This window comes from Sparus aurata, chromosome 19, assembly GCF_900880675.1.
Source record: "Sparus aurata chromosome 19, fSpaAur1.1, whole genome shotgun sequence".
NCBI classification, from domain to species: Eukaryota; Metazoa; Chordata; class Actinopteri; order Spariformes; family Sparidae; genus Sparus; species Sparus aurata.
This window is the reverse complement of record NC_044205.1, coordinates 19093598-19106666: the sequence shown is the minus strand read 5'-3', so window position 1 is coordinate 19106666 and position 13069 is coordinate 19093598. Positions and strand designations below refer to the sequence as shown.

At 42.7% G+C, this 13069-nt stretch overlaps 1 protein-coding gene across 2 annotated transcripts in view; it reads left to right on the top strand.

The window, feature by feature from the left end:
- Positions 1 to 709: 709 nt before the first annotated feature.
- The window catches only part of smarcd3b (SWI/SNF related BAF chromatin remodeling complex subunit D3b), a 49415-nt gene continuing 37055 nt past the window's right edge, over positions 710 to 13069 (top strand). The window contains exon 1 of one of the 2 annotated variants that reach the window (XM_030398044.1): positions 710 to 1108. In XM_030398044.1, coding sequence (XP_030253904.1) covers positions 1097 to 1108 — 12 coding nt within the window. In that variant the 5' untranslated portion in view covers positions 710 to 1096. Of the gene's footprint in view, positions 1109 to 1482; positions 1696 to 13069 lie in introns of those variants that run through there. The other variant, XM_030398041.1, reaches the window with a different exon arrangement.

The following is a 13069-nucleotide window of genomic DNA, read 5'->3' as shown; positions in this document are numbered from 1 at the left end:
AATCTGTTAGCAGATATTTGGGGTTCGATCCTTTGCAGCCCCTTGTCCACTGGTTGTCCTTATTAAAGGGGCATTATGTTGTTTTGGAGGAGAAATTCAAACTCAGGATTTTAATATTGACAATATTAATTAGATGATAAAATATTTATTTTTCCCATAATTGAAAAAACAAGCTGTTCTCAGAGGACAATAAGGCCCCTAAGAACACCGTTTGAAGCTGGAAAGGTGGCAGGGTCCGCCACATAAAACAGAAACTGTGTTGTCCTTTAAGGGCAGTTTGTTTATTCAGTCATGAGAACAAAGGGAGTTTATTGATTTAGTTTGTTTAGGCATAAAAACAAGTAAAATAAATAAAACGTCTTTCCCCAAAACTACACAGTGCATTATTGATGGTTCAGTAAAATTCTAAATTAAAATGTTTATTGGCACAACTTGGAGATGCTGCTACAGATGGTGTGGGTTAAGGGAGCTGATGGTGCAAAAAAGGTTTTTTTTACTCAGTGCATCACTCAGGTTTACACCACCTCCACCCCTCCAAAATAAAAGTGAGGCTTTGTTCCTGCGGTGCAGAAATATTTATCATTTCTGCTAAAGGAGAGTAACCTGTAGCCACCACTTCACACTCCCCTTTTGTTGAATCCTCCCTTAAAAAAACCCCGCTCATGAGGATAATTTGATGACGCTCCCTGCCACTGGGTAATTTTTTATTATATCGACTCTCCGGCAGGGACCGCGCCTGCGCTCCTTGCTCCCCTCTCACCGAGCGGAGGGCTTCACCAATCCCTGGCTCTGGCTCCATCCCCCGGCTCGGCGTCTCACAGGCCAGTGCTAATAAGTCGCCTAGCTGTCCGGGTAATGGGGAAGTGTTTGGGGGGAGACGCCGCTGTCTGAGAAAGCCGTGAGGAAGTTGAGGAGCGCAGGAGGAGAGGGGGGAAGAAGAAGAGCTCGCTTCTCCGCTGCGCGCCGCGCCGGACCGGACACCTCCACAAGAGACACATCCTACAGTTGCTGTTGTTGAGTAGCCCTAAAAAAAAAAAAAAAAAAAAAAAAAAAGAAAAGAAAAGAAAAAAACAGAAAAAACAGAAAGCGCATAGTGATGGAGAGAAAGGTATGGATGCCTCTGCTACCTTGTGATTACATTAGCCACATTTTGTTGTATTTACTCGCTGCGCTCTGCATCCGCATCCACCATTGGAACTATATATTTCTCTTTATCCTGCAGGCGCCGGATTAGTGCGCACCGGAGTTTTTTTTTTCTCTCTCTCTCTCTCTCTCTTTCCTCGCCTGGCTGTAATTTATTGTGCCTCTTAAAAAATGAGAGAGAGAAAATAGCTGCCAGGATTTAAATTCCCACCTCATGGTGTATTCAGGGGGCTCATTCCGAGGGCGCACAGTCGCATGGTGCACAATTTCTCCCGGAAAAAAAAAAAAACAAAAAGGGGGGATGTGGGGATGTGGTTTTGAGGGGGGGGATATTGAAATGGGGAGGCTGTGTAGCTCCGTCTGCATCATCACACAGTATAGTTGCAGCAGCTCACCTCCTCCACCTCCACCTCCCACCCCTCCCCGTTTTGCGGGCCCGACGCAGACACCAGCGCGGCTTGTTAACCTTGACTCGTGTGGGAAGCAGACACTTGAGGAGTAATGCTGGAGGAGGGGGTGGTGCTGGTGGTGGTGCTGGTGGTGGGATGCACGGTGAGAGCCTGCGGATCTTTACCTCTTACCTCTGCACGCATGCCTTTAATTTATCCGCCGTCAACCCCCCTTCCCTTCATCTTCCTCCCCCCCTCCTTCATTCAGGGTCCCTGTAATGGTGCTTCATGTGTTCATCGTGGTGTTAGTGACCCACCACCACCAAGTCTGTGCAAGTGTGTTTTGGACCTTGCAGGGAAAAAAAAAGTTTAAGTTTCAGTGTGTTAATCTGCTGGCAGGCTGTGGGTACACACAGCAGCAGGAGAGGAATCTGGGGGCCAGATCTACTTCTGCTGATCTGAAGGGAAAAAATCTTGTTGTTTTTTTTTTAGATTCCAGCAGCAATATTTTCACCCCTGCTGGAAACAGAACCTGCTTCTGACTGTTTACGTTGTCAACCACTAAACTGTGTTAGAGGAATAGTTTGGCATTTGTGCTTTCCTGCTGAAGAGAGAGTGCATCGATTCTTCATGTCTGTGCATTAGATGTGAGGCTGCAGCCATTGGCCGGTTAGCCTAGCTTAGCATAAATACCAGAAACAGGGAATAGGGAGCCGAACTGGTGGACCAACCGTGAGGCCTTATTTCAGAGAAACTTTGCATGGAGGTGACCGGAGATAGACAAATATATTTTTTATCCTGTTTCAGTTGTGCGAGGATGTACACACGTGATGTCTGTCAGTCAAAAAGATAATTTCCACGTAATGAAATGTAAGACTGTGGCTGTGTCCGAAATCACTCACTACTCCCTATATCGTGCACTACATAGTGACTACGCCATTTTGTAGTGCTGTCCGAATGTTTAGTGGTAAATATTATACCCTATGTAGTGCACTCAAAGTATCCCACAATGCATCGCGTAAAGTAGTGTACAACTGATGGTCACTTACCAAGCAATATTTACCATCATGCATTGCGCTGCGGATGAACGCATGGAGCTTTCAATTCACGTTTCAACTGCGCGACAGTAGTGATGTCATTAACTGCGCCGGAATAGTGTCCGAAAGTGATTTTTATTTCTCCCATTGAGCTCACTATATAGTCCATTATGTTGGACTCCCTATGTAGTGACTAGGGAGTAGGGTATGAGTGAGTGATTTCGGACACAGCCTGTGAAAATACGTAATTATAAAGACTACACAGCCAACAGCCGCGTTAAGTGACGTCGTCTGGTTGAACGCTGGTTAAAAACCCGTAACTTGTGTACGAACAGCTGACAGAACTGACCTACTGTCCTTTCACATCACTGCAGTTGTCAATATGAGCAGATTTATTGTGATTTTCAGCTTTTTCAGTAGTTTCTCTGGGCCGAGCTGGCGGCCATGTTGTGTTGGTGACGTATATTGAGAGAGACGATGTCATTCACTGAGCGTTTTAACTAAAAGTATATGATATTTATAATATTTATGACAAACTATGTGTTGCTACTTGTATAGAATGAACAAACTAAATATAACTTGTAATAATTAACTATAGCGGTGCTGGAAGGTGGATTTTGTTACCTTTGACAAACCCAAGCTAGCTGTTTCCACCTGCTTCTAGTATTTAAGCTATCAGTCTTCTAGTTTTAGCTTCATATTTAGCAGAGGACTACAGACATGACAGTCGTTTTGATATTCTCAGTTATTCAGTACAGGTTATTGAATTTTCTATGCCACGATACCACTGCAGCTTCTGTATGTTCACTATGAAGACACCGCTAGCAGCCAGTTAGCTTAGCAAGCTTAAAGGCAGGAACACACCGGCCCAACCGTTGGACGTCTGAAGCGTTTGGAGAGACTCGGATGAGGTCGGCAACTAATATGTTCGGTGTGTTCAGCTGCGTCGGAAGCTTTCGGAGCTGCTCGGACGTTGTCTGATCCGATTCAACATGCGAAGTCTGAGGAGGTTGGCTGTCGGCCGTCTGAGCCATTGGATACTCTGATTGGCGGTGTGCTAGCGAATCAGCGCTGTGTGTGGGAGGGGCGGAATACTGTGAGCGCATTGGTTTTCTACGCACTACGTTCCGTCATTTCTTGTTTTCATGTTTTGGACTACTGGCATGAGACTAGCTGTTATAATGTCTGTTCAGGACGAATTAATCTGTGTTCGTTTGGTAATGCCTCGCTGCATGTTTAGTATGCAGCTGTTTTTGTCTGAAATAGTTCAGTTTCGTTTTGATCGAAAGTAAAGAGAGTTGCGTACATAAACCTCTAGTCCTGCGTCTTTAACACTAGATCCACCTGCTTATTGCATCTCGCGCAAGCGCAGAATGTACACACTACTGTGGAGCTGGCAGCATGTCGAAGCGGTGTGTTCAATGCAACTTTTCTGCCGAACGGGTCAGACGAGAGGCAACAGAATGGTCGGAGAGTGGTCGGATAAGGCAGTTGTACGTCTGGGCGGTGTGTGGGTTCCTTAACATAAAGATGGGAAAAGGGAGGAAAAAGCTAGCCTAGCTTGGTGCAGTGACCAAGAAATATTCCAACCTTAACCCCCCATAAAACCCCTAAAATGCTGGTTTTATACTTTGTATAGATTAAACAAAAATATATAAACTGTTTTATTTAACTTTAGAGGGGTTTGTTCCCTTGTCAGAACTGGCTTCCTGTTTCTGTAAGCTAACAGGCTGCTAGCTGTGGCTTCATATTTAGTGTGCAGACATGATAGTGCTATGATTAGTGCTCATCTAACACTCAGGATTAAGGCTTCTCCAAACGTTAAACAATTCAGTAGTTTAATTGATTCTATATGCCATGTTATGTATGGATGCTAACTATGAAGCTACCACTAGCCGCCAGTTTTTCCCAGCAGGGCTATCATGGGAAGCTTAACATAAAGCGAGAAATGTGAGGATACCTGGCTGGGTGCAGTGACCAAGAAATCATCTGTAAAAGGTAGCATTTGCACTTAAGTAAAACAAAATATAAAGTATAATTCGTTACCTTTAGATTTGTTTGTAGGCGGATTTTGTAACCTTGGATAGAGCTGAGCTAGCTCTTTCCAACTCCTTGTAGTCTTTAAGCTAAGTTGAGCTAACAGGCTGCTAGCTGTAGCGTCAGATTTAGTGTGCAGACGTAATAGTGCTAAGTTTTTTCGCCTCAACTCAACATTAGGTTACTCCAAACGTTGAACAATTCAATACAGTTGATTGATCCTCTATCCCATGTTATGTCTGTATGCTAACTATGAGGCTAGCGCTAGCAGCCAGCTGTCTTGACAGGCTTCACATAGGAAGGACAGGAAATGTGAGGATACCTGGCTGGGTGCAGGGACCAAGAAATAAACGAAAGAAGGTAGCTATTATATTTCAGTTAAACAAAATATAAAGTGTAATTAGTTAATTTTAGACGTGATTGTAGTAACAGGCCACTCGCTGTAGCTTCAGATTTACTGTATATGGACATGAAAGTGGTATCATTTTTAACACGTTGACACTTTAGGAGGCCTATTCCTGAAGATTTAGGGGCTGCACTGCTTTTTTGGGGGGGTTGTGATTTGTCCCTCTCTTGGATATTCGCCATGGTTGCTTTTCTCTCTGTGTTACATTAGGAAAAGTTAAACATTTGCTCGTTTACTTTATGCGAAGCGTGGATGCGTGTCCAAAGTCAGTAAAACTGCAAGCTCAGAGGCGCCCGAGAACGCTTTCAGTCAACATGTGTTTTCCCTTTTTTCGAGGGAGGCATTCATCCTTGTATAACTGCAAATGTGTTTCTCAGTCGAACTCATTGCACATTTTAAAGGTTTTCTCAGGTTTCAGCCTCTCTCTCGCTCCCTCCCTCGCTCTCGCTCCATCATTCCTGCTCTGGTTTCATGTACAGAACTGTTGAGTTATGGACTTGGTGACTCAGCTGCCTGCTGTTTTCAAAGATCACCTTCGCAAGCGCCTCAGTTTTGATGCTCTGTATGAGAGAAACACAGCCACTGGCATTCGGACATGATCAGTCATTTTATTTGGGAAAAATTGCAAGCTTGTGTGTTGTTGTTTTTCCGTAGATTTAGTCCTTCCATTAAATTTTCCTGTCTGCAAACACTTTTTTTTCCAGATAGGATATACATTAAATGTACATATAGTAGTGCAGGAATGTCCCAACTCTTCTGCTTTTTCCTCACTGTTCATTGTTGAAGTCTGTATTGGCTAAGCTTTTGAGCCTCTCTGCACTCGAGCTTGTTTGAATACTAAGACGTTTTTTCCCTCAAGTCGTTGTTGTTTTCTGAAGAAGTGGTTGATCCTTGTTGGAGCTCTCTCTGTAGAAGAGGGACTGAAATAGCTAAATTTCAAAACCGCAGTCTTCCCTGACCCAGCTGCTGGCACAGATATTCACTTCAGTGTAAAGAAAAGGAGACCGGCACCATTAGTATGCAAGGTGCCGTCACAGCTCCTGAGGTCTGATAGAGGATCAGAGGATCAGCTCCTTTTACAGTCTGCTGAAAGCTTGACCTGGCTTTTTAAGGAAAACTGCACAAAACCCCCCACCACCACCACCATCCCACCCCCCTCGCTCCCCTCACTCACACATATTTACACCCCAGTCACTCTGTTCAGTCATGTTTGAAATTTAGTTTTGGGAAACTCATCAAGGTCAATCAGTATTTCACTGAGTGTGCGCTTTCAGCTGCAGAGTTTTTGTTAAACTTCATTTAAAAAATGTTTTCCCACATCAGAAGTGCGATTGATTAGAAAAAAAAAATGAACTGGAAGCTGCACACAGTTGGCTTTGGGTCCTATATAGCAGGTCACCCAATTAAATGTTCCCTGGCTTTGTGTTTTGTGTTATTTGTGGGGATAAACGGACAATGGAGCACTTCCTCTTTTTTTTTGGCGGGCGAGGAATGTGCTTGCTCAATGGCGGAAACAAATGAGCTTGCAGGAAAGCTGTTTATTTAACTGAATATTACAGCGAAAACGAAATGAATAGACAATTGACAGCACAATTTTTATCAGCAACAACTTTGACAATGAAAGTTGTCTTGCTTCAATCACTGGTTCGCTCATTTTCTTCATTTTATATGACTAGTGCAGTGCCCGTAAGAAAAGTGTATTCCTATAAAAAAGTGGGAGGTTAAGTAGCTTTTTCATGGATGGCCAAATGAGGCTGTGTTTGAAGGTGGGACGTCAGGGATATTTAGGTTTGTTGTGACATCCGATATTCCAGGGTATAATTGGCTGTTTTTGACTATTTTTGATTTTGCCATTATATTTCATCTTAAAAGCTATTTACTTGGTGTCATTATTTTCAGCACAACCTCACGTGTGACTGTACAGTTCTTTTTTTATTTTGACATACTGTATTAACACAATGGACCTAAAATCACAAAAAAACATAAAATCCGAGTAGAAAAAGTTAGATTTTTTACTGTGAAAACCACAAATATGTTTAACAAACCATTTTTTTATTACTTATAATGCAAATATAAATTGTTGTTTGCTAAATTTGTGCATACATTTAAAAAATGTACAAAGTTATATGTAACTATTTACATTTAAATGCAGGCAATGCTCAGGTCTGCCTGAGCTCCTTCCAGCTGAATGAAGAGCTGCACTGCCTGCTCCACATTCAGCTTCTCCTCATTCTGACTCATTAAACAAAAAACCGACTCCACTACACACTAAACACACTACACCAAACACTACATAACACACTAACTACACACTCCAAATACGCTAAATGTTACAAATCTCTCAACTCTCAATATCGCTGAAATACTTTATTCACGGTATCATTGCAGTCCAAACAAATGCTTAGATGCACACCACTGAACCACGCAGCAGCTATGTTGAAAGTCTCGGGTCAGTGTGATCCTTATCCGCAAAGATATTTGACCAACACACACACACACACTCACACACACACACACACACAGACAGACAGAGATTCCGTGCATTTATAGAAAGATATAAGATTACAAATCTGATCTGAAATTTGGACACAATTTTTTACTGTTATATGTAATTATCGATTCATTGAGATAATAATCTGCAATGTCCATCAATACTGCAAAATATGAATAAGTTGCAGCTAGTTTAGTATAATTTCATAAATGTTAAATTCACCCAAAAAGGAAAATTTAGACAATATCTACTTCTCTTAAAAAAGATGGGTGAAATTCTGTAGTCTATGAAACATTTCTGGAGCTGCACTGCAAAATAGTGTGGCAGAGCTCACCGAAAAAAATAACTGAGATAGAGAGTTGTTTTAAAATGATTTAAAAAAACAAGCAAAAACCTTCCATAAAGTGGCTCCGCACAGTTCCTTTAGCTTGATTAAATATCTAGAAGCCACATGATCAAAAATTGAGACGAAGGCCACGCTAAGGCTCTTAGCTTAGCAACTACAGTGAGGAATTCAGATTTGGAAAAAGTCAAAATAATGTCTCTTCATATCAGTTTGGGATTTCTGGCCAAACAACACATCGAGATCTCTAATTGATTTGAAAAAGGTGTTATTTATAGCCTCAATGTGCACCCACTTCAGAAGGGTGCACGTCTATCGTAAACTAATGCGTTTATCGTAGCAGCTACAATGAAGATTTTGTCTTTGGCTTCAAAACTGAGTTTTAAGGACGTTATTTGCAACCCTTTAAAGGCAAAATCTTCAGTGTAGCTGCTGCGCTAAAAGTGTTAGCACGCCCCCCGTCTGAAGTAGGTGCTCCCGCTGGACTGCGCCTTAAGGGTGTGAATAACGTTTTTCAAATCAATTATGGATCTTGGAGCTCCTGGACACTTGGATTAAGCCGCCATTACGCCAGTACGAAGCCATTTTGTGTTGTTTTTTTAACATTCTAAAATAAGTCCCAATCTGCTTCAGTTGTTTAGGACAATTCTACATTGTTCATTATTTCTTCCGTGAAGCTCCAAAAATGTTATGCGGACTACAGAACTTAACGTGATTTTCCATCAGCACGAGGGTTAGTAAATAATGCCTGAATTTTTGTTATTTGGTTGAACTGATCCTTTAACGTTACTACCACATACTGCAGTATAGCAATGCAGCATCTGACTCCGACACAATGCAACATACTGAATGTATACGGTGCTTTATATAGACTTGCAGCTCTGGCATATTTTGCACAGGCACACAGTATACTTATAGCCGCCATACTGAGGGTGGATTTCATATTTCCGACCTATAAACACCACCCTCACAGCCCTCTGCACATCCACCGTGTTATTTTATTACCACAGTGAGATTATGGATTTTTTATGGTTTGTAACCTAATTAGCACGTCGCCCTCCTCCCTCACCAACATATTCTAACACGTTATTTAATCACTTGTTATCTAACCTATAGCACTCGCTGCAATTTTTTTTTCTGTTCAGTTCCATATTACTCCCATTCACAACGTAGAGTTAGCTGTCTAATGAGATTTTGCGCTCCGCTCAGAGACGAACTGTCTGGGTCCTAATGGCGCTACAGTTCACCGAGCGGCTGGTTGACCCATTTAGATGATAACGCTCGATACTGCACCACACTCAGACATACAGATTCAATATAACCCAATACAACACACGTGGCATGGGCAGCACTTGCAGATACATTAACCTTTCAAATTTCAGTTGCAGAAGCTTTAAATGCTTTATAAAATCAACTACTAAATGATTAAATCATGCTAAGGAACATTTTTTTTTTCTTTTCTATTCTGGATCAGGCTTGAATGAAACTCTGCATCGTTGGTTTTCCCCCGAATCGCGTACTCACAATATGTTGAGGGCTGCAACCAACAATTATTTGCATCACTAATTAATCTGATAATTATTTTCTCAATTAAACAGCCCAAAAAATAATCGAGCCCGAGGGGACGTCTTCAGATTGCTTGTTTTATCTGACCAGCAGGGCAAAACCTAAAAGGTGATTAATGTTCTATCACGGAAGTAAACACATTAAGAAGATTGTTCAACACAATACTTGCTGATTAATTTTCGTCTGTTGATTAATGAGGTAATTGTTTCAGCTCGTTTGGAAGCAGCAAAGATCCCAAATCTCTCAGATAACAGCTACCTAGAGTGAGATTGAGGAATACTTGCATTTATGTGGCTGTTCATGAAACTGAGAGTTGTTTTAATTTTGTTTTGCATTGTCTTTTATACCATAACCTGTGTGTGAAGTTCTGCCAGGGAACTGAAGCAGTGGTCATAGTTTTGTTCAGATAAAATGGCTACCGTCCTTCATTTTGTTGTCCTGCGCAGCAGCACCTGGAAGTAGTTACGATGAGCTGACAGGTGGTGGTAATAAGAGTCACTGTTTGGAGGTCTTTGACTTTTGGGTTATGTAATATCAATTTCTCCACTTTAGTTCTTTTAGGAGACGACATACAGTATGTATGTTTATTGGTTTAGGTGTATGAGCAGCTTAATCTCACGGCAAAATTTGTAATAAACCTGCCGATCCACCAGAGGATACCATGTGTTATTGCCAACCCGACTGCGTTTCTACAACTGAACAAGGCTTAAATGTGTCATTGACGCGATGAACCAGCTGGTTTGGCGTGATACTTGGTTGGCATGTGAACGTACGGTCCCTTAATTGCCCAATTGAAGAAAAAGACCCAGTATTCTCAAAGGCTCTTGCACTCTTTTAACCGTTTCTAATCTGTCTCCCAATTCATATAAAATTGGTAGCGAGAAGCAACTTGCTGTTTGTCTTTGCTCGATTTGTACGATGTAAACACAATCAGTTTTTACATCCTGTTATTGTGTTGCTTATGGGACGTATGGCATTTCAGGCAGCCTGGATAAGGGAAAAGAGTAATTGTGGATTTTGGAAACAACCTCAAAACAGCGTAGTGATGAACAAATCTTCTGGGTTTTTCAGAGATTACAGGGTTTTTAATATTTAGTACATCTGAACACTTGGCCCCTTGAATCACACATAATATTAATAATAATAATTATGCGTGAGAGGCACAAACTGGCACTGATACAGTTATGTGTGTACTTATTGACAAATATCTCTAATTGCTCCGTGGGCGGTGTCTTATGATCCCGAGGGAGTGGATCTGCTTCCCGACATTAAAATTGAGTTTATCTAATTTGCTCTCGTGTGCAGACCTGGGAGATGTTGAGTTTTTCGGGCCTCCTCTGAAAGCCTCACCTCTTCTTTTTCCTTTTCCGTGTCTGATTTTCATCTCTTGGATTTCGTGGTCAGCGTTGATGCGGCCCCTGCACATACCGATCCTGCCCTCGTTCTGTCGCCTCTCTCTCCTGTCCCGCCTGGGCAGAGTGGTGCTGAAAGATCCGGGCTAACACTGAGCTTGGATGGGGAGTAGGAAAGAAGAGAGGGGGAGAGAGAAAGAGAGGGAGGAAGGAGGGAGGATTTATTCTGCCAGTTTCATTTTTCATCCCGTGGAATTTAACATGGCGGTTGGGTTTATTCGTGGAAAGTGACTGTTTTTTCACCGTATATTTGTGTCAGAGTTGACCCCGGCGACCTCGGCGCTGACTAACGCGGCCCACTGAAGCCTGTTTCTGTCTCACAAAAACTGGGGTTTGTTTTTTTTTTTCTCGGTTTTACACTTTGAGCCCTGGAATAGTTCCTCGCTCAGTTCACCAGCTGCTGCTCCAGTTTTGAAGCCACTGCAGTCGGCGTTGCTCTCGCCCCATTGGCTGCCGGCTCTGGACGCAAGGCAGATTATCCCGTTGTCATGGCTACAGCAAACAGGAAATGCCCCGAAGCAGGTATTGCTTCAGGCCTTGTTCCGGTGTGTCACCCGTTTGCTTGAGGGGGGGGGAAACTCGGCTCGTTGCTGTTGCTCCGTCTTTTCCATCTGCTCCCACAATGCCTCCTTTTTTGTTTTGTTTTTTACAGCCGAGGAGCTGAACCAGAAACTCCGTCTGGGGAAAGATGCTTTGTCCCGAGCAAGCCCTGAAATCCGACATTGACCCGAAAATTCCTTATCTGCCGCTTCTTTGGTTAGGTGCTTAACACGGGCGTCACCGCTTTGTGCAACCTCATTCACCTATTTCCTCATTGTTTATTGTCCCAAATCGCTTTGATCGCAAAATATCAGCAGATGCCCTATTATTTTCACACGCCACGGGAGTCCTCTCTCCCTCCGTAACGTTCCTCTTCACTACACATGCCGAGCTGCAAAAAAAAAAGAAAAAGAAAAAGAAAAAAAACGAAAGGCGGCCCTGAAATGTACTTCTCCGCTCCCTAATCCCCCTCAGTGAAGGTGCACGTCTGCATGCTTTTGTACTTTCCCTTTGATGGCGGCTGATGGCTATTGAGTGGAGAGCTCCGGCCTTTAAGCAGCTTGAGCTGGGTTTTGTGTGCCGCTCTTAAAGTGAAGAAAGAGGAAAAAGAGAGGGGCCCAGCAGCGGGAGGGAGTCAGACTCTGCTCCGTACCCTCAGTACAGTCCACATTCCCCCTAGTGCACCCCATCTGTCTGTGACAATAATGTTGACGAGGGCAGGTTTCCTGGTTTCTGGTATGTAAACGGTGCCACTGGGAGCCGTACGCTACATATCAGCTACGGTAGAGTTTTGATTCCTTGTGTGCTCTCTCTCTCAGTCTTTATAATTCCTTCTTCTGGGCTAACTGTGAAGAGACGGCTGAAAAGAGGCAATCACAAAATGGATTTCTCTTCCTTGCTCGCTTTTCTGCTCAGCCTCTTGAAATTCATGTGCAATCCGAGAAAAGATGAAAGAAGAATTCGACTACAGGGATTGATTTACAGCTGAATGACTGTAGCACATCTTCTCATTTAACCTTTGGGAACTGTAGCATTCCTTGCTGCGACACCTTTAAAAGCTGTCCTGAGTGATGCAGTCCTGCATCAACACTAATCTTTTTGCGTTAGAAACAGGATTCGGGCTGTGACTAACATTGATCTTCTTTGTTGATTAATCTGTCGGGATTAGTTTGGTCCGTAAAATGTGAGAAGATTGTGAAAAATCTCACGGAATCACTGTTTCCCTGAGCCCAAGATCACGTCCTCAAATGTCTTATTAATTTGTCCGCAACCCAAAGATATAGGAGAAAAAAGCAGAACCCAAATTATCCCACCTGATTGCCAGATAGCTGTCTATCAACATGATAGTTTACAATTAATCGATGAATCATTGCAGCTCTGTGGCATTAGTTAGCTAGAGGCTTTCTCTTTCTGTTTCCTTCTGACTGGTATAAAGTGAGTCGGCCTGACTAAGGTGATGTCACATCCTTCTGTGCGACAATCCGAGTTAGAATCTGAGGCAAAACTGTGGGGTCGTTCGCTCACGTTGCCATTAAAATATGATCGACACCCATATCTTCTGGTTAAAGCTGATTGAATGAGGTTGTGAGTGGTTGACTATAATAAATAACAGCACAGATAGGGTTTTTTCTTTACTTTAACTTTGATTTTTGCTGATGAGCATGTAGTTAAACTTCAGTTTTTTATTTTAATGAGTCTTAAGGGC